Source organism: Podarcis tiliguerta, assembly GCF_965153285.1.
Source record: "Podarcis tiliguerta genome assembly, chromosome: 1".
NCBI lineage: Eukaryota > Metazoa > Chordata > Lepidosauria > Squamata > Lacertidae > Podarcis > Podarcis tiliguerta.
In genome coordinates this window covers 79,890,102-79,911,530 of record NC_139534.1, presented here as the reverse complement: position 1 = coordinate 79,911,530, position 21,429 = coordinate 79,890,102, and the positions used below count along the sequence as shown (strand labels likewise).

General features: G+C 42.5%; 1 protein-coding gene across 2 annotated transcripts in view; it reads right to left on the bottom strand.

Moving 5' to 3' along the window:
- The window catches only part of TRIM44 (tripartite motif containing 44), an 86,052-nt gene that overhangs the window by 2,951 nt on the left and 61,672 nt on the right, over positions 1 to 21,429 (bottom strand). Inside the window, exon 5 of one of the 2 annotated variants that reach the window (XM_083442260.1) lies at positions 4,806 to 4,932. In XM_083442260.1, the coding sequence (XP_083298386.1) occupies positions 4,845 to 4,932 (88 nt within the window). In that variant the 3' untranslated portion in view covers positions 4,806 to 4,844. Of the gene's footprint in view, positions 1 to 4,805; positions 4,933 to 7,087; positions 7,154 to 21,429 lie in introns of those variants that run through there. The other variant, XM_083442261.1, reaches the window with a different exon arrangement.

The window sequence follows — 21,429 nt, the reverse complement described above, 5'->3', positions numbered from 1 at the left end:
GGACTAGAACTCCCAACATGCCTGGCCACCAGCCATGCTGCTGGCTGGTGCTGATGGGACTTAGTAGGTTCTATGGATTCAGGAGAGAAACCAGAATTCAAACCATGTGTTTCTTGGCAATTCAGTACTATTAAATTCTGCAGAAAAGCAGTCATTTCATAACTTGTGGTGGTTGCTCTGCTAGAGGAGTTGGGCTAGAGGAGGAGGATGACCAAATATCATCCGACAGACCCAGGATATATTCCACTGCGAGTGTTTTGTGGCTACTATGATGTTACTGGGTTACAAACCATTTGTAAATTTATTGTTTCCACAGGTGTTGTTATTTACAGTAGCTGTCTGTACCAATACATCATCCTTGATACAAGCCTTGTTGGTTGCCTTTATGACAATTCACTCACCATCTGTGGTGTGTGATAAAGGGAATATTTTGCTGCATACCATATTAACTGTAAAACATAGCCTCTGATTAAAAAAAGACAGTGGGTTTGGTAATTTGGAGCTTCCTTAGAGGGTAAAGATACAGCATTATGTCCTCTATCAAAAATGTGCATTGAAGTCCATGCGAATGGTGTGCAAGTATATTCATGTACTCTAAAGGAGAAATTGTGCCGAAGTACAGGATTTGACTTCTGAGCATCTTGTCTGTCTCTTCGACACTATATTTAAAACTCCTGACAAGAGTGTCTTCTCTTACAATAACCAACCTATAAAATCTACCTCCCCTGAGACTTAAATACACGCACACACATCACCTTCTTATCTTGCTTAGATCTTTCAGTCTGATCACTAGCCAAAACCCTGGACCAAAAATGACTTAAGAGAAACAGAAATAAGTTGAACATGCAGTTGGAACATGCTAGGGTCTAGCAGGTCCCCACTGCAAGCTAAATAATGCGTATTACATTGTGGTTCTATCCTTCCTAACCCCCTTTAAAGAAAGAAGACAGCATTCTCAGCCCAGCAGATGTCTTTGACAGAGATTACATTTTAACCCATAGGTAGCTCCATGAAAAACGGGTTTTCAAAACCTCTGTGTTCTGAAAGATGCTCCCGAGATGATTGACACAAAGAGCTTGTTAAATTTTAAGTCAGCCTCCTGCTTCCTGCAAGGGCAGGACTGTCAGTTCTAGATACAGAGATGTTCCATCTATTCACAGAGCAGGTAAAAACACAGATAACAACCATGTAAGGCTTCTGTGACACTGCTCCCCATTAGTCTTTCCCACCCATGGCTCAATGAAGGTTTGGGAGCTTTCCCTGCTGGGACTATGTAACATTTCCTAAAAGGATGTTGGATTCAGGGTGTGCCAATACCAACTCCTGCCAGTAAGTTCTGAACTAGGATAGATTTTTTACTTAAGAGTTACACCTACATATTCAAGCGTTATTTTTGGACATAACTCAGAGGTCAATGTTCTTTCTTTGGTCCAAAAGAACACCGGTTATTCCTTCAGCTCATCATTATGAGGCAGAGACACGGCTATCCACAACTTCTGGCAATCTGAATTTGCTACACGTCTCCAATATCTGCATGCTGGACATAATTATTAGACTAGAACTGTAGGGCTGGAAAGGACCGCAAGCATCATCTAATACAGTGGTACCTCGGAAGTCAAACGGAATCCGTTCCGGAAGTCCATTCAACTTCCAAAACGTTCAGAAACCAAGGCGCAGCTTCCGATTGGCTTCCAGATTTGCGGCATTCGGGAGCCAAAACGTTCAACTCGCGAGGTGTTCGGGATCCAAGGTACGACTGTACAACCCTTTGCAATGCAGGAATATGCAGCTAGCCCATTTGGGGATTGAACCAGTGACCCTGGTGTTATGAGCACCACGCTCTAACCAACCCAGCTAACCGGCAACTGCAACGTAACCCCATGGCATTTAAAGAATATTGTTTCGACTTCTATACAAATGCCTTGATATTGCATGCAATGGCGTAGCGTGGGGGGTGCAGGGGGGGCTGGCCGCACCAGGCGCAACATCGGGGGGGGGGCGCTCACACTCGCAGCTCTCTGCCCCTACCTGGCTCACTCACTCTCTCTCACTGCAGTGCTGGCTGTGCGAATCCGATCCGAGCCGCCGGGTTGCTGCCCACTGTGGAGGGGAGGGTGCCAGGCGTGTGGTGCGGTGCGGAGAGCGAGGGACTATCTGGGGGAGGGACAGTGCAGCGGGGGGGGGGGGCGCAAATTACTTGCCTTACCCTGGGTTAGGGGGCGCAAATTACTTGCCTTGCCCCGGGTGCTGACAACCCACGCTACGCCACTGATTGCATGTGATTTCCACTTTCCATCCGATTCTGCCCAACGAAAGCTTCTAAAAAGCCCTTGCTACAGCTTTGCATTTGGCCACTTCCTACTTTGCAATGGCCACATTGTATCGAGCTATCTAGCAAGGGCTCCTGCCTAAGCAGCAAGTTTGAAAGGCTATTATTTATTTTGATGGCTTGCTGAAGTCAGGAAAATAATACCCTCTTTTAAATGCTGTTGCCGAAAAGAGTCAATTTTCATTTTAGTTAGCGACGACCAGGATCTATTCCTAGATTTGCTGAATAAAGATTTAATCATTAATTCCGCGGTGGAAGCAGACACATCACAACATTGGAGTAAAGGCAGGCAGGCTTAGATAGATCTTCTCTGCATTGTGGATTCTCCCTTCCTCCCCTAATCCAAGGTGTCTTGTCTCAATATCATTGGACCGTCACTAAACACCTCACCGTGTTCTTCACAATGCAGAAGCTCAGCACCTTCAACCCTAGTCTGGAAAGCTGGGAGTATATAATTTATTTTTTGTTTTTGGAACACTTGGTCTTAGTCTCAAGCAGAAAAAAGCACAGCAGGAAAGTCAAAACAGACTGTGGATGTTGGGAGGGAGAGGGATGAGAAACCTAATAAAACCAGTCCCATAAATTTAGGCCAAGCAAAGGTTTCTAGGAAACAAGATCTGAGTTGGTGGAGACGAGACAAGGCAAGCCACACCATGCATAAAAAGCAAATCCTCAGAGCTGATCTCCACCCCTTTTGCCATTCCAAGCATATCTATATGAAAGTGTTTTGTGAGCAATCGGGAAACGGTGCTACCCTGGAGAAATAATTAAGAAATGAGCTCTACTGGCTGGTGGCATCTGTCCCGAAAGGGAACAAAGTGTCTTTTGTGAAGCCTTCTCCGCAGGGGAAAAAAAAGCCTCCTAGAGTTTGAACAGCATCCACAGCCTCCCCTGGAATTAAACCCAAAGCAAAGCTTTATTGTTCCCTTTCACTTTGACTGCCGCGTGTGGGGGTGAAAAATCCCAAGAGGTTTTAAAATATTACTGATAGGCTAGGCTTGGCTGCTTTTTTCCCAGGACATGAATCAACTTTATTGCGAAAAACAAAAAGCCATTAGTGTTATTGAGGCACAGACAGTGTCGGTGAATATACGCAGGGGTGAAAGGGTAAACAAATACTTTCAGCAGCATGAAGCTTCTGCTGTTTTAAAAATGGATAGAAAAGGGATATTTTAAAGAATTGCTCAGAAAGTAGTGTAGCAAAAATTTCAGGCATGAACAAAATCTTAAGAGGTCAAAGATATGAGGCATGCCACTTAAATGTCCTGAATCTCAGGTTTCAAGGGAGGGGTGGACTCTGGTCCCAATTCTTGCATTATTTTGGGATCCTTCGCACATGACAGTTTCCCTTAGTAGATTAGATCCTGTCAGTCAGATTCTCAAGTGCCCTAAGCAACGAACAAGCTTCACTGCTTTCAAGACAAGAGACTGGAGGAGAGGTTATAAAAAATGAAGTCTGCCGCAGGTAAGCAGTGCTTACAAGTCATAGCAGAAGGCAACTCCATTGCATAAAAGAATGCAAATATTATTACTACTATTAATATTATCCATGGAGTTTTCTTGGCAGGGATAATATGAGGGCACAAGGAGAAGGGGACAACAGAGGACAAGATGGCTGGACAGTGTTCTTGAAGCTACCAATATGAGTTTGACCAAACTGTGAGAGGCAATGGAGGACAGGAGTGCCTGGCGTGCTCTGGTCCATGGGGTCACGAAGAGTCGGACACGACTAAACAACAACTATTAATATTACTACTTATTAATAAACACACTCAACATGTCTCAACCACAAGTAGATAAAAATGGAGTACTTTTTCCCAACAGATCTGAAAAGGTTGCTCCTAGACTATCACTGCATCAGCTCTAATTGGTTAGACATTTTGAGATATAAAAGTAGATTCCTTATGGGACAAGTTAGAAACAACTTTAATCCAATTGATTTCAATGGTAAGTAAGTTCAATTAACTCAATTTCAATCCAATTCATCACCTTCCTGGTTTGATCCCATAATGTTCTCTGACCACGAAACACATTGGTTCTATTGCTCTACAACAGCAAACATAATAAAAGACCTTTACAACTTTGGGGATTTTCTCATCTCTTTGGTTGCCTGTGAACTGGTCAGTCCTCCTGTTTATCAGCTAATGTGACCCAAAAAATATCTCTGAGATATTTCCCTAACATTATGGAAGCATCAAACACATTACTTTGACTTTTTAAAGACTTGTTTTCCTGGCCACAGGACAGATCACAACATGTTCTTGTCTCAATTTATCCTAATGATCTTGTGGATTAGATTAGGCAGAGAGATAATGACTTGCTCAAGGCAACCCACAGAAAGCTTCTTGGCTCAGAGAGATATGGATTCTGACCTCCTACTACTCAAACCATATCTCTAACACTTACCAGGTCCGCACCACACATTGCGTGCCTGTATTATAAAGTTGTAGCTGCTAGATAATAATAAAAAAAATACCTGCACCATGTCCTCAGAAGCTCAACAACCTTTGCTGATTCAACAGGGTCCATTGGCAGGCGAAGGATCGTCATCGTTGTATCGCCTATTCCTTTGGGGAGGACTTGGTGAAGGGAGAGAGTCAGCCCTAAATGGGGGGGGGGGGGAGAGAATAAACAGAGAAGTTTTCAGACTTGCCTTTAAACCTGTGAATTACAGTAGGAAAAGGGATTATTACTGCATGTGATGTCAAGGCTTATGGTGTCCACACATTCACACCAGAAGTATGAATACCTAGTTCATAGAGTTAGGTTGATGGAAGGTACATTCAAAATGACATCAAGAACTTCCCATCAAAGGCAAGGTGATGGCCATTAAATGGCTAAGCAATGCTTAGCTCCAAGCACACGAATGCACCATATTCCAACCCAACAAAGATGGTGCTTTCAGTAGTTGCATTCACTATTCTTCTACAATTTCCACAGCCTCAGTGTGGGAGGAATACGGCTGCTTACTGCTATTGCTAGAAAGAAAACATCCTTTGGCTTAAATACTACTAGCCTCCCAAGTTAGACCAAGAGCTGGCAGCTGTTCTGCAGTGATTAAAGGATTCACTCATCTTCTACTGCCTTGCCTTGGCTGTGCATTACACAAAGTTTTTTATGCTATTATCACATAGCTCAGTCCCACTAGTTTTAAGGATTCCATCAAGTTAAAGGATTCTTTAACACCCTCAATTCATTTTTAATCTTAAACCATTGATCTCTCTCTGTTTATTTCTTAACACTTCTTCCTAAACAAAGTAAATCTTTATGAAACACCTTGACAAGGTTCAGCTCAAACAGAAAATGATGGTTAAATACATTCCACGTCAGGCTATTCATTCATTTAGGCCTAGGCTGGAGTCCCCAGAAAGCCACTGCCAATCAGAATACACAGTATTGATCTCTCCCACCACTTGTTACTAAATCCTTTAAAGTGGAGACAGCAGGAACTGAACCTGGGGCTTTCCGTATGCAAAGCATGCCTTCTAACCTTCCGCTAACCACAGTTTGCCAAGATATTCATACTCATGGGACAATGGTTTGCTTAATGTTTCAAAGCAAAACAGGAACAATCCTTGACTGCAAATCCTGGCCTTTTCTGCACAACTATAGTTTATGCAAACCACAGTTTCCTGAGTTCACACATCACAGGAAAGCCACGATGCCACCATAGTCTCTTAGCATGACATGACATGGTTTGAACCTTGGATCTTCTTTTTTTAAAAAAATAATAATAATACTTTATTTAGAATTCAACAATAACAAAGGAAAAACCCACAGTAATTGCTACATCAATTCATTACAATTAACCAATTTTAACAATATATAAATAGTAATAGAAAAATTATACATCACTTTTAACTTACTGAAGTTTTCATATTACACTTTTATGTCTTTATCTCTTAACAAATCAAAAAGAGAAAGACCAAGAAAGGAGGCATAACAAAAGATAAAGGAAGAGGAAAAAGAAGAGGGGGAGAGAGAACAAAGAAAAAAAGAGAGAAAGGGGGTAAAGAAAAAAAGGAAAAGAAAACAAAATAAACACATTTGACTTCTGATTAGACTCATTGTGTTATTATTTCTACTATTTTTTCACACACTGATCCAAATTATTGTATTGCTTTCTTTGTTTTCGTCAGACATAAAAAAACATTATATTTGTTGTTTTACAAGGATCATTCTATTTCTGTCAGGAGATATTTGTTATTGTAATGTTTTTCCAGATACTCTTTAAAGATTTTCCATTCTTTCTGTACTTTCTGTTTTGGATAACCTCTAATTCTCTCTGTCATCATGGCCATCTGCAAATATTCTATCATTTGGACCTGCCACTCATTTATCGTAGGTGTTTTGTCACTTTTCCAGTTTCTTGTAATTAAGATCCTGGCTGCTACTGTTGCGTACATAAAAAGTGACCTAATTTCTTTTTTGATTTCTGGTGACATTATTCCCAGGAGGAAGGTTTCAAACCTTGGATCTTCTACAGGCAAGGCATGTGCTCTACAGAGCTACACTCCCTTCACACACCTGTTCTCCTAAGTATCCTAACTGTTGGAGTGATATAGTATACAGAACAAGTATATCAGTCTGAAGTATAAATAGGATCTAAAATCCAATAACCACTTGGGGGGCTTCATGCAATCTATGAATCTGTTTTTCCCCACTGTGAAAGTGTGTTGGGCAGACTAACACAAGCACAAGCTGGTGTCTTGGTTCAATGAATTGTGTTTGCGGGTGGGAAGGAAGGAACACAGCTCACCCAAGTAGGCCAGGATTTGCAGCTGGAACAGCCAATTAACACATCTGGGGTTTTTTCAGGTTAGCCTTAAGGAGAGAGGGGGGACAAAGTTTGTGCAGACTGAGAAAAAGCCTCTCACAGTAATTAAGTGAACTGGGGTTGAATAAACTAATATGCAGAATCAATGAAGATAATGAGAAGATGAGCTGGGAGTTAACAGAGCAGGCAATAAAAGTGAAGCAGATGTGGAGAGGAGGCAGTATCTAAGCATGTTGTAGAAATAAGCAAGAGGAAAATGAGGAGCACCTTTCCCACCCAATGAAAGGAATCTGGTTAAATCTATACACATTTGTGAATACAAAATCTGCCTTTCTCATGAGACATCTGCTTGTGGCATGACCTGCCGTGTTCCAGCTGTGAACAGCTTTCAACAGATATGCATCCACATCTACCAACACTCAGGGAAAGGAGGGCAGCGACCAATTGCAGCAGACAGGTATAACAAAACAAAAAGCAAAGCAAAACAAAACGAGAAAATTAGACCAAGTTAGGGAGCATTTGTATTCCCAGCATGAACACTGGCCATCTCATGGTCCCTAGAGCACTGGGCAACCACTTTGTGTAAACCTGTAAACAGAAGTTACTCAACGTATGGGGCAGACCAGCCTCTTGCTCTCATTTGCCTCTTGCTCAGCAGAATAGCAAAAGCTAAGTTTCAGGAACTGTGGTTCCTTATGGAAACTGAAATATCACATGAGCAATAGTATAGGTGCAGAGTTAGTGTGATGGGAGAGGAAAGCAGAGATTTGGGGGTTCAGTGGGACTGCAGACTGCCTCTGAGCAACAAGGCCCAAACCAAAATAATTCCCTCTGAGAAACCACAGCCTTCATTCCCCCTTCTACTCCTCTCACTTTTAACACAGCATGATTTTATTGCTATTTTCTGGCCGTCAAGTTTATGTAGCTTTTTGTTGTTGTCACTGTCACTGCTTGTACACCTGCATGTAACCATAAAGGTTCGGGGGGAAATCAACAGGCAAAAGAGAGGTGGCAGGAGGGGTGCAAGTGGCACGTCCAATCTGTCGCAATCCATTTCTGCAGAGCGGCAGCAGAACGCTTGCTAATGCAGTGAAGATCCCGGGAAGTCTTGAGCGTTTTGTGACACATGGCGAGATGCTCCCCAGTGTATTCATCTTCCACACAGTCTATTTTACTGCCTATCCATCATCTGGAACAGGCAAAAAATTAGAAAGAAAAACCCACACCAACCAACCAACTCCCCTTCAAGGTGTCTTGAGAATGAGTTTATGTAAGATATCATTCAAGCACATATAGCTGTAAAGCTACTGCTAGGGGAGAAATGCTGGTGGGGGCGGAAACACAGGTGGGATATTGGAAAATATTTAGCAGCCAAATGGGAGGACGTGGCATCAGGAAGCAGAAGCAGGAGACAAATTCAGGAGCTAAAAATCAATGAACTGTTTTAAGGGCACTTACAGATTTGATAAAGATTGTAGTATGTAGAGACTGAGGGCATTTCATGAAAATGTAGCCCCATCAACAGCCTCATATATACTCCCTTGACTCTCCAGTTGTAATCTTAATGGCGGATCATGCTAACTCAGAAAAGAAGAGATGCAAGGCTGCTCAGAGGCCAGCCTTCCACTCCAGCCTCACAACTGGAAATGGAGTCACAATGGCAATTCCTCTGGCCTGGCAGAAAGACTGTGCTGCAATGCACAAGGAACATATGGCTCAATAAGTTCATTTTAATAGAAAGGAAAGGATCACACAGACTTGAAGCCCCATTGAAATGCAAATGTAAATGGGAACTCCAGGTGCATGCCAGAGTTCCCATACCCATCACAGGGAAGGATGATAAGTAACTCTTGAGATATTTCATCATCTGACAACTTGAACCTTATGCTATTCATTGAGTGACACCAACAGTAACAACATGAATACCATGTCCTTGTTAGAGGTGCATCTCAATAAGGATTATGAAGGACTCGTGTACACTCAGCATCTTCAGTCTCCATGTACTAATGTCTACAGTCTACACCTTGTTTTCATAGAATCATAAGTGTTGGAAGGGAACTCGAGGGCCATTTGGCTCAACCCCCTGCAATGCATGAATCTTTTGCCACTGCAATGTCGGAATCTTTTGCCCAATGTGGGGCTTGAACCCACAACCCTGAGGTTAAGAGTGTCATGCTCTACCGCCTGAGCTATCCACAGGGCACCTATGTTACACCTACTTCTACCCTTTCTCAACAGTACATTGAGAGCCCTTCCTCATTCCCCCCTTCTCCATCCCAGCACTGGTAGTTTGCAGGTACCCACTTTGAAAATATCCCTTTAAGGTGGAAACGCTGAGGAAATATAGGGAGCTATTGTCCGGACTCAACCTACATATGATTCCAACTGCTCCCAATACATTAATTGATCTGGATGTAATGGCCTTCCTTTGGAGACAGCTGGCATTTAGTTTTTACTCATATTGGTCTTCTATAAATGATTTTAATGGTGTTGTTGGGAAAGGGATTTGAAGGCACTGAGATGCGGGAAAGGGATGTGCACCTGGTCAAAGTGCTCAGAGCTTAAATGAAGCAAATGATGTCATATGCTGAGTGGCCATTTATGGCCACGCAACCAAATATGCTGGAAATGGGATGATGGAGTCAATGACCTCATCCTGTTCTTTGCTTACACAGCCAGAGGTGGTGAGGGCAACATGAATAACTCCATCAATTTACTTTCCTATATTTTTTCATGGAAGCAAAATCATTTCCCTTAGTTGTTGGACTAAAGAGGATTCCAGAATAGGATGGGGAGGAGCCGAAGGAATAGCCTTCCTGTTCTAGGAAAGGAAAACAGTTCAACACACAGGAGGAAAACTCTCTCTTCTTACTATGGGCTGCTTCATACAGTAGAGATTTCTATACAGATTGGCACTTCTGTGTAGAAAATAGCTGCCGTGTCAGTCAGGGTTTCCCCTTCACACCTGTATATGGCAAAACGGCACATATCTATACTGCGTTCTTCCCATGACAGTAGAGCTTTGCCACAAAGAAGCACATGAGTTGGAGAGGAAGAGAAGGGGGGAAAACTTGCAGCCCTTGAACTGTTTAGTTGAGTTGGGACAGGGGTGGTCTGAAGAATGGGTGGGTGGGTGGTGGTGGCACCTAACCCCTAAAACCTCACCTAAATCCCAGCAGAGCCACCACCAGCCTCCCTCAGGCAACCAAAGCTCCCACCAATGCTACCTCAAAAGTCTGTCTTATTTTGGAAAGAACTCAGCTGCTGTGGCTGAAAAGGGAGGTGGGAGAACCCACCCACCCCACTTGGAGAAGCAAGGATGGACACTCTGGGTTTCCCACTGGTATTGAAGAAGATTCCTGGCACAAGATGTGTGGATGGGGAGTAGGAAGAGTTCTGGAAGCAGGAAAGAGCAACTAGGAAGGGCACAGGGAGGAAACCAAAAAGGGACTTTTGTGCTCTCTAATGGCATGCTATGCTGGAAGGTAGTGATCCATGTCTAAAATGAATGGTGCTGGGGCTGAAGCCCAAACAACTGTCACATCATGAGCCTGTATGTTTCTAAATTTGCATGTGGGCATGGATAACTTCCAATTGCTCAGTAGTCAAGATAATGTGGCTCCTCGCATACTCAGAGGTACTTTCTATCACACATTCAAGGGCCCAGCCCTGGTAATTGAAAACAGATCCCTAAGAGAGCCCTAGTACAATGAAGCACCATTCTTTTTGGGTGGTGGGGTTCCTTATTTCATTTTTTGGTACCAAAGGTAGTGTGTATACACACCCAATCCATTGCAGGTAACTCACATCTTGAGTGAGGGTTTGGTTGGGGGGTGGGCACACATATACATACAAAAATGCATAAAGCCAGGATCTCCTGGAAAGGGATGCTGTTTGCCTGGCTTTGGGAAAGAGCCATGAGGGCTCTGGCAGTGTCCTAGAGCCCTCACGGTTCCTTACCAAAGTCTTGTAAGCGCTTGACCAGCTTTGGGAAGGCGAGGTGGGGGTGGAAGGCTCTAGGACCCTGTCAGAGGCTTGTGCCTCCTTCTCAAAGTCCATGGGCCTCACTTACCTGGCTCTGGGCTTGGGGTGTTAGGGCTCTGGGATGCTGACTGGGGCAAGTAAGCTCACAATCATCACACAGAGAGATTTGCTTTAAAGGGGTAGCCAGTGAGAAAATGGGGCTGCAGCAAAATGTCCCACACAATCTTCAGACATGAGCGTTCTGCTATTGTCATCAACGGAGTGGAGTGGACACGCCAGAGAAACGTTTGGAGGCTACAGTCCCAGGAACCCAAGATGTGCATGGAGTGGAAGGTGGCGGAGTGTTACATATTGATTGACAAAAGAAAGCATCAGGCAAACACCTCCCCCCTCCACCCCTCTTGTGGCTGTGACCTGTGGGTGTGACAGTGTATGTGAACTTCTCTATGCATATCCATGCAGACAATTAGACATGTGTGAAGCAGCTTCCAGGTTCTTTGTTTCAAAAAGCACAAGCTTGAAATGTAGAGGGGGGGGGGCACGTTCACAGCAGCCCTGTTGGAGGCAGCAAAAAACACAGCTGTTCCAAAAGCAGCTCACAGACTCTGCCGTGCGTGGCACATTCTCACCTCAAAAGCTCTCAGAACAATTTCTGTACATTATACGCAACGATGTTTCTTTGGAACGGCAGCGCGTGTGCCACTCATTAGCATGTCACCAAGAGCAACATCTGCAGTGATGAGCCAGAATTATTATTAGTGCTCCTTCCGCCCAGCCCCTCTTTTATCACTCCCCCTTTGCCTCCAAAACTTATTTACCAGAAAACTGACACTCTCACTGAGGAGATCTGATTCTGGGAATCAGGGAATATGACAGCATTAGTAGAGAAGCTTCCCAAAACCCCCTGATGCTCTTTATTAATTTAGAATCCCATGAATATCAATGAAAAATTGAAGAAAAGAGGCATAAGATGCTTGTCTCTTGTGAGGGGTGAATGATGTGTCAGGTTTCAGTCATTTTGCATGTCATATTATTTTATTTTTTGCTCTATGCACTGTGAGGCTAACATAGACAAGCATATTTCAGGGGAATAAAATGATTTCTAGGTTGTGATTTCTGTATGGTCAAAACTCCAGATTGGGCCAGTACATTTAGTACTTGGGTAGCCTTGCAAAATAAGGAGATGACACAGTTGCTTCCTGTTTCCTGTATGTAGTACTTTTACTGCTGACCCACCTTCTCCTTGTTGACCACCCACAGGACTATACTGTCCCCAGAGCCCGCAATTGTCAGCAGCACACATGTCCAGAACTAACTTTGCTGCTCGGAAGAACACAGAAGTGTTGGCATTTTATTCCATACCACAGTGCTGTTAACAGCCTATGAAACAGAGATATACATGCAGCTGATTAAGACCTGTCTCTGTTGAATCGAACCAACTGGTTGTCTAGCATTTCTAAGGCCTGCTTCAGATGTAATGGGGAAACCCTATATTACTTCTAGATGGATGAACATCCCTGACCCCTCCCATACTTGCTGCTCATGGTGTGCAAAAGATAAGAGGAAGTTAAAGCAAAACAGATACTTCCAAAGTAAACCATATGTTCACATACACATGTAAACAGTCCTGTTCATATTCAAAAGTGGCTTGTTTAATTGATAGTTCATTAAAGGAAACCAACGTATGAAGCCACAGTTTGATCTTGGCTTCAGTTTAATCAAACTACAGTTCCCAATGTCTGGACAGGTCAAAGAACTGTGGTTTGTTTTGAAAGTGGAAGCATATGCATCCAAGTTTCTCTTCTGATATACCAAGACGGAGAGAGCAGGGTGGAGCACCTGAACCCAAAACCTCATTCACATGGCAGGAAGCCATTGATGCATCTGAACTGGGGCTTAACAACAACCAGTTAGATGCCCCTCAGGAAGTTCAAAAGCAGAGCAAAATAGATTGTCCCCTGTTCTCTGGTAATCAAAATCTTAAAGTATGGCACTCTGCTCATCCTTTAGCAGCAGCAACGCTCCACGTAGTGGAAGAGTGAACCTTCAGCTGAATAGCCACCAGTACCCTTCCCAGCAACCTATTAACAATCAATCAGTTTGATTGTACGTTTTTTCCAAAGTCAAACAGATGAGCAAATCTCTCACCTTTGTGGAAATTCTCCTGATTAGCTGGTAATGGGATATGTGGCTTGAATAAAATTAATCTGTCCCTAACAGCAAAAAGCTTGTGCAGCAGAGATGACAAATAGCCGATCTAATTCACCTTCATATGACCAAACTTCCATTTTATTGCATTCAGTTTCCTCCCTTTCATCTCTACGGTAGCTACTCACAAACAATAATGACAGAGAAAAATGTGCTAAAACAGGAAGGGGGAAAGGACTTTGCAAGTCCTTTCGCTGGAACTTCAGGATTTTCTACTGAGGAGCTAAGGAAAAGGACACAGAAAAGTTTTTCCCACCGGAGTGTCTGCTCCGATAAGACCTTGCAACTGACAGATGAGAATATGCTGTGCGCTTGGTTTATAAATATATCTCATTCCCCCCCTTTCCTACATACTTATATATTACTTCAGTGCTTGGACCAGGCAGAATCTTCTCTTGCTGTCATGCTTCATTCTTCAGAGTGCAGATTAAAGGCAGGAAGCAAGGAAGACACTGGGATTAGCCTGAAGTTTTCCCTTGAAAATCAGGAGACCAGACACAAAGGATTCTTGGGGACATATGAACAAGCAGCTGACGTCTGTCACCACAGACTGCCGGAACGTGAATAGACATGTTGGGACAGGGCTTGCTTGTCCCTGTATCCAGAGATTTGAAACAGCAAGGCAGCAGGTTGGTAAACAGAGGCGAATTCAGAAGCCACAAATATGCTGGTATTCTCAAAGATTCTATTATGCCACCATTTACAAGACATTCAGCAGCAGGCCTTTGTTTTAGTTCCACTGCCAGGGGAACTGCATGGTGAGGTGGCATGACATAGGGTCTTCTCAGTGGTGGCACTCAGGTGTCTCAAATGCCTTCCATTTGAGGATTCACCTGGTGGTCCGTCTTACTTGAGTTTCAAGCTCTAGTTAAAAACCCATCTTTTAAGCCAGGGGTTTGCAGGAGGTTGTGATGTGGTCAGCCACTACTGTATACAGTAACACAATTGCTGTATTACTATATCCCCCACTTTTTTGTTTAAAACAAAGACAAAACAACTGCATACAGTCAGAGAATCAACTCTGTGCTGTATTACTATGATTTTTCTTTTTTTAAAAAAAATGGGTTTAAATTGTAACATTTGATATGTGTTATAACCCACCCTGGGATATGGATGATTGACAAATAGAAGCAAACAATAATAATAAAAAAATAAAGGGACTCGGGTCCCTCTCTGACCTCTTTACTACATTAAACATTCTTCCTAAGAACTATATAGCACTGGGAAGCAGTTGTAGAATGATTTTTACACATCCTCCTGATCCACAATTGTTCTGCCTCTCAAGCTGGCCTGCTTATCAGTATGTCCAAAGTTTCCTACAACAAGGAAAAGTCTAGTGTTTTGATTAAACTTTGAAAGGCATTTGGCTGTCCACTCTTAGAATACTGGACTAGTCTGATCTTGCTGGTTCCAACCTTTGTGTTCTTTCTTATATGTTCTCATGTCCTTTAGTAAAGCAACTTTGCAAATAGTTAACTTGCCAGTCTGCTCTGCCATTTGCCACCTCTTTTCTTTTCTTTTTAAATACATTTTTATTAGTTTTTAACATATTAATTAACATTCATACAACAGAACTTCACATCTTATACAATATTTTTTGGACTTCCATCAACGCCTCTGATGATTTTCTGTTCTTATCACTTATTATGTATTTCTTAATTTCATATTACCTTTAATTGTCTTTAATTAATAATTCTCCGTCTTTTTTGCAATATTTCCAATAATTCACCTTACAAAACTTCTTGCGAACCTACTAGCATAATCTGTCCATCACAATTACTTTTCAAATAGTCTGTAAATTTACTCCATTCTTCTGAGAATCTCTGATCCAGCAGGTTTCGAATCCTTCCTGTTAGTTTATCTAATTCTGCATAGTCCATCAATTTCATTCTCCACTCTATTTGCCACCTCTTTTCTTTCCACCACCTCCATGGCGTCCTGAATTTTCCTCAACTAGAATAAATGCACTTTAATTGCCATGATTTCAGTGGAATTCAGTACAGGTACACCTAAATTTCCAGAACTGCATCAAAGGATTTAAAAAATAGCAGCACATGGCCTACACTAACTCTTTGAGGTGAAGTTGTTGCTGCTAACTGTTGATTCACAGTAAAGGAAAGTTGTATGCCAAAAAGATACACATGGAAATGTAAGGCATTCTAGGGAGCAAATTATGATTCACTTTGATTATTCTAATGATCCTATAGAAATAATCAATAAATTTCTCCTTTAATATTCCATCAGATGCCTAGCTCACAACTCACAGATGGGCTGGTGAGATGGATTTCTAGCTCTGGAATTTGTTCTCTCTTCATGTTAGGAGGCAAACAAAAGTTGAAAATAGGGGGCATTCATGTGGTTTGGGGTGGTTTGGGGGGGGAGGTGTGGGTGGGTGGGTGATAGCTGTCAACATTTCCCTTTTTTAAAGGGAAATTCCCTTATTCTGAATAGGATTCCTCACAAGAAAATGGAAAAGTTGACAGCTATGGTGTGTGGGGGGGTGTGGGGGGGTGGGGGTGTACGTTTGATTGGACTGCTGGGGATGGAACAGATGGGGTTTTGAAGACATTCTGTATGTACAATTCTCTAATGGAATATGCTCTTCTCTTCCCAACTAATGCCAAGATCAAACTCTATTCTGGTTGTGTTTATCACAGTGAGAGATGAAAAGCTAGAGCTCGCTCACAGAGGTAAATAATCGGAGATCAATCAGCTACTAATGGAGGGACCACATCATTTTGCTCTGAGTGGGAAAGGCATGCTGGTTTGGCAAAAGAACAGACTGCTTGATCCTTCTTCTAAAAGCTACCCATAGAGGTAAATCTATTTTTAGCCAGCTCTTGCCAATTTAAATGCAACCTAATGATAAACCCAAGCATGCTGAATATGCAGCTCGAGAAAGAGACAGGCTGTGAATTCTCTTTTTACAACAGACAACTAGAAAAAATAAAGATTTTGTATTGAAGAAAAAGTGATGTAAATTTGCTACACTTGCTAGGCACTGTTGGGATATTTCATTTGCATCGACACTGTAATCCAGCACACACAATTTGTGCACAGAAATCTATTTCTGAACAGGGATTTTTCATTTATAGATTCAGACTTATGCACAGTAAAGGGGGTCCAGCACATCATACACCTAGCAGACTGTACTCTGGGAATCCTGCATCAGGAAAACACACTGAACAGAAGACCAGGTCCCTAATAGTACTGCTTTGGTAGACACAGTACTCCACTCTTTCTCCAGACTTCCCCTGACAACTGCCTGTGCCTTCTAAGAAACCTGAATGTTATTATCCCAAAGAAATACAGGAACTGAGAGTGAGAACATTGGCCTGCCTGTTCTTGTGTGCTGAGACTAGCTGCAATTCTCCAAGATCTCCGGCAAGTGGACTTTTCTCTGTCCTGTACCAAAACATATTTTAACTGGAGATGGTAGGGACTGAACCTGGGAGCATGTTTCTTCCTTTTTCTTGAGCATTCAAATTTTCACACTATATTATTGTTGCTGCTGCTGCTGTAGCACTTCTCCATGTGCAAAGAATTTTACACCGTCTATCTCAAGTTGCCTCAACCAATTCCTATGAAGGTTGCAAGATAACTATTTTCCCAAGCTATTTAGTGAATCTCTTTATGTTAAGCCAAGCTACAAAAAAATCAAAAACAAAGTAAGGTAGTAACTGCTCTAAAATGCACTTAGCTACACCCTCCTGCAATTTGTTTCCTCAGCACTGACGGTTGCCATTCAACACAGCGTTTACATTATTACTATGCCATGAATGTCAAGCTGGTTTGAATTCAGCCTTGCTCACTGACAAAACTGACTGGCAAAAGGCAACACACAGGAAGCCATTTCATTGCCCTTATGAAAGCCGGCTCTGTGTTGTGCTGCTTGCATTCCATTTCTTGCAAGCTCAAAAATACACTGCTCTAAATTATAAGTGTTGTATCTGGGAAGATGCAAGTGGAAGGGTTTTTGTTTTTTTAAAAAGAAGATGATCATTAGGAGCTCCACCATCTCTGCACTTGATTGCCAGAGAAAGTTCAGGGCAGTGACTCATCCAGTCACTTGGTACAGCTTTGATAATGCATAAAATTACCAATAAGTAGTCAGGCTCATGCCACACTGCAATCATAGGAGAGGCTGAAACATGGAATGGACTCACTCAGCTCAGTATAACCAGTTGTTAAGCACTGTTATTCTTAGAAAGGTTTTATATTCTGCCATAAGTTCCTGATATTCTGAAGTTCAAACTGAATTTCTTTAACGACAAGGATTTTTCTCATGGTCCAAAAAATTGACTTACTGTACTACCTCATGATAATGTAATGTATGTTTAGTAAATAAGACACAGTTTGGTGACCAGTCAACAAATGTGCAGAACTATCTTTTCCTCCCGGTTGCCTTCTTTCTATTTACCTAACTATGTATGTGCCAAATGTCCTATAATGGAACCAGAATACAGTGGTACCTTGGGTTAAGTACTTAATTTGTTCCGGAGGTCCGTTCTTAACCTGAAACTGTTCTTAACCTGAAGCACCACTTTAGCTAATGGGGCCTCCTGCTGCTGCTGCGCCGCCGCTGCACGATTTCTGTTCTCACCGTGAAGCAAAGTTCTTAACCCAAGGTAATATTTCTGGGTTAGCGGAGTCTGTAACCTGAAGCGTATGTAACCTGAAGCGTATGTAACCCGAGGTACCACTGTATGCTTCTTGTGGAACAAATTTCACTCCCAACTGCTTGAGTTATAAAATGGTTCCAGAGTGCAGTAGATAGGTCAACAAGGGCAAATAATTTGATTTCCATTTCCCCAAATCAACTCATATATGGGTAAAGGTAAAGAGCCCCTGGATGGTTAAGTCCAGTCAAAGGCGACTATGGGGTTGCAGCGCTCATCTCACTTTCAGGCCAAGGGAGCCGGCGCTTGTTCACAGACAGCTTTCTGGGTCATGTGGCCAGCATGACTAAGCCGCTTCTGCAGCAATGGAACACCATGATGGAAGCCAGAGCACACAGAAACGACGTTTACCTTCCCGCCACAGCAGTACCTATTTATCTACTTGCACTGGTGTGTTCTGAACTGCTAGGTTGGCAGAAGCTGGGACAGAGCAACGGGAGTTCACCCCATCCTGTGGATTCGAACTACTGATCTTCCAATCAGTGGTTTATACCACAGTGCCATCCGCGTCATACCTGGGGAGGGACTAGAAGAACAATATGTGAACAAGCCTTCTTAGGCCCAAACTCAAAGGTTTTGGCATTCTTTCCTCAAAGCAGTATGAATACTCTGCAATATCTCTTGGAACGAAACAAATTTCAAAATGACAAGAAGACATATTACAGTTGGTGCCTTAACACACACACAGGGAAATGGGCAATCCGAGAGACAAAGCAAGGATCTCTACAATCAAAAATCCAATATAATTCCTCAAGGGCAGCTATCCATAGAAGCCTACGCACAGCATCAGGCTCTTCTCACTGCTTTACTTCAGAACACCATTCTATCACGCCAGGATTTTTTTGATGCAGCAGAAAAAGTGAAGTCATTATTTAGCTTGTGCTCAGTTTCTTACTGATACTTCCTGGAAGAAAGCTGCTAAAAAACCTAGTTGTTGCTCTTCCACTGTTTCTTTATGCTTGGAATGGGGCACAATGATCAATGTGCTGACACGACATAACAAATCGCAATCTTACCCTGATGTAGCCAATAGCTTAGTCCAGAAAAGCTGCATGCAGATATAAGGAAGCAAATATTTAGGACTGGGATGTGAGAAAGAAAATGAAACCATTTGCACCAATTTCCTTCAGGCAGAGTAGCTTTTAACAGGTAAGAATTCTGCCAAATACCAGCAATACCAGATCTTCACTGAACACCCCCAGCACTCAATGCCTCTTACTGTATACATTACAAACTGTGTTCTCAGAAACTTCAATCAGATAAGGTTAATGTCAATCGAAATTGACACTGATGGAGAAAATGGTGGAATAGGAGCTTTCTAGAGCTCTGGAAAGATGCATGCTGTGTTGAAGCAGGAGACCCAACCGTTTGAGCAGATTCCTGAAAGTCCCAGCAAAAGCTAACAAGGCGAGTGAGACCCCTTGGCTCCCAAGTGCTGGCTGCTGACCTACTTTAGGAGCAGAGCGTACCACAATATTATGGTAATGTATTCTGTGTGAGCCAAGCTATACTTACTTGACTCTAATTGTCCAATCACGTACTGATTTGAGAAACTTATATACATTTTTTTTTCCAAATCAGTCTAAGCTATAATTTGGGTAACATTTGCATCTAGGCTTTGCTTCACCTCTCTTCTCTTCCCTCAACAGATGCCTTTATGCTTTGCCTCATCTGTATCTTGTACAGTGGTACCTCGGGTTACAGATGCTTCAGGTGGCAGACTCCACAAACCCAGAAATAGTACCTCGGGTTAAGAACTTTACTTCAGGATGAGAACAGAAATTGCGCGGCGGCGCGGCAGGCCCTCTTAGGTGAAGTGGTACTTCAGGTTAAGAACAGTTTCAGGTTAAGGACAGACCTCCAGAACAAATTAAGTTCTTAACCCGAGGTACCACTGTACTAAAGTGTTTTTGGAAGCGGATACACTATCGTGTACCAGGTAAGCTACCCCACCTCCAAATAGCACAAGTACACTCTGAATGCAGTTGGATTACAACTCCCATTTCCCCTGACTATTGACTATGATGGCTGAAAATGATGGGAGCTGGAATCCAAAAACACCTGGGAGCGTAGCACATTGGCTACTACTGACCTAAAGGATAGTTGTGCGCTTATTTTCCTGGGGCTGAACACTTCTTCTTTGGTGATCACTCCCAGCTGAGTAAGATCGTCTTCCATGAACACGGTCTTAACCGTGAGTCCGTAAGTGACCAAGGAGGCTAATTCTGGATCCACACATCCTTCCACGGTGGGGACAAGAGACTCACCACATGGTCTTTATAGCTATATTTCAAGTCTACCTTTGCAACAAAACCATAAGGCAAACAAACCAGCCTCTCAGTGTTACCCTCCTTGTGAATGCTGCTGCTGCTGCCTTTTGACTACTCATGTCTGTATTAGGTGCCCAAACACGGGACATTTGCTGGCATTCTTCAGCCAAAGGAAGCAGCACTGAGCGGAGAGGTGGTAAAGGTAAAAAATGATGTGAATGAACCAACACTGGTATGCTCATCTGGGTCAGCACTGTGCTGTCAAGTCTCTTTCTATACTATATCTGTCTAAATCGCTGCAAAAAATGGCAGGGGGAGTCATATAAAAGCCTTCATGTGTTATAGTGGAGTCAGTGTTTTCTTTTTCTAAAGGTCACGTCGGGAAGCAAGAGACAAAGCAAATGCCAACAATTACAAGTTTAGTTTGCAATAGAGAATCTCTTTTTGGTATTAAAAAAAAAAGCCATTTAAAGCACTTCTGGGAGCACAGGGCTGGGACTGGTCAAAAGATTTAGATCTCAATGCAAGTGATACACTGAAGAATTGAAAAGACCTTCCAACGGGCTTTATAGATTAAGACAGCAGGTCTCATTCTGGTATTTATTGAGGTATCTGTATGGTGATTTTGCATTCTAAGTGTTTTACATCTGAGTTCCTAAACAAAAAGGCACATGTTAAGCTGTTATTTAAGTTGGCTATGGAAAGTTTACTTATGTGTAAGAAAATACTGTACACCCACATAAATGAAAAATTAACTAAACATAGTAAGTCTTAAACTAACAAATGTACCCAATGGAAATGAAATCCCGCTGTTGGGAGTTATTTCACTGAAAAGCTTGGTAATCACTGGTGTCAATTACCGATATTCAAATCACGGCCAACACCCTCCTGTGTTGCTGGGGCCAGATGTACAGACAAAGGTAGTTATCAGTGGAATGCGCCAACCCTTGTATGAACAAGTACTAATTATTAACCAACAGGATATACTTCACTGAACTACAATCTGCCACTGTTTGTTATGAAATCCAACTATGCCATTCAAGAATGGACTTGCTTTCATTCTTAACACAGCAAGAGTGCAAGTAAAAGGTTGCACTGCAGCCTCAGAAGTCTCCAACACACAGTCCCGACACATATATCCTAAAGGGTTTAAGCAGGCAGAAGAAGAAGAAGAAGAAGAAG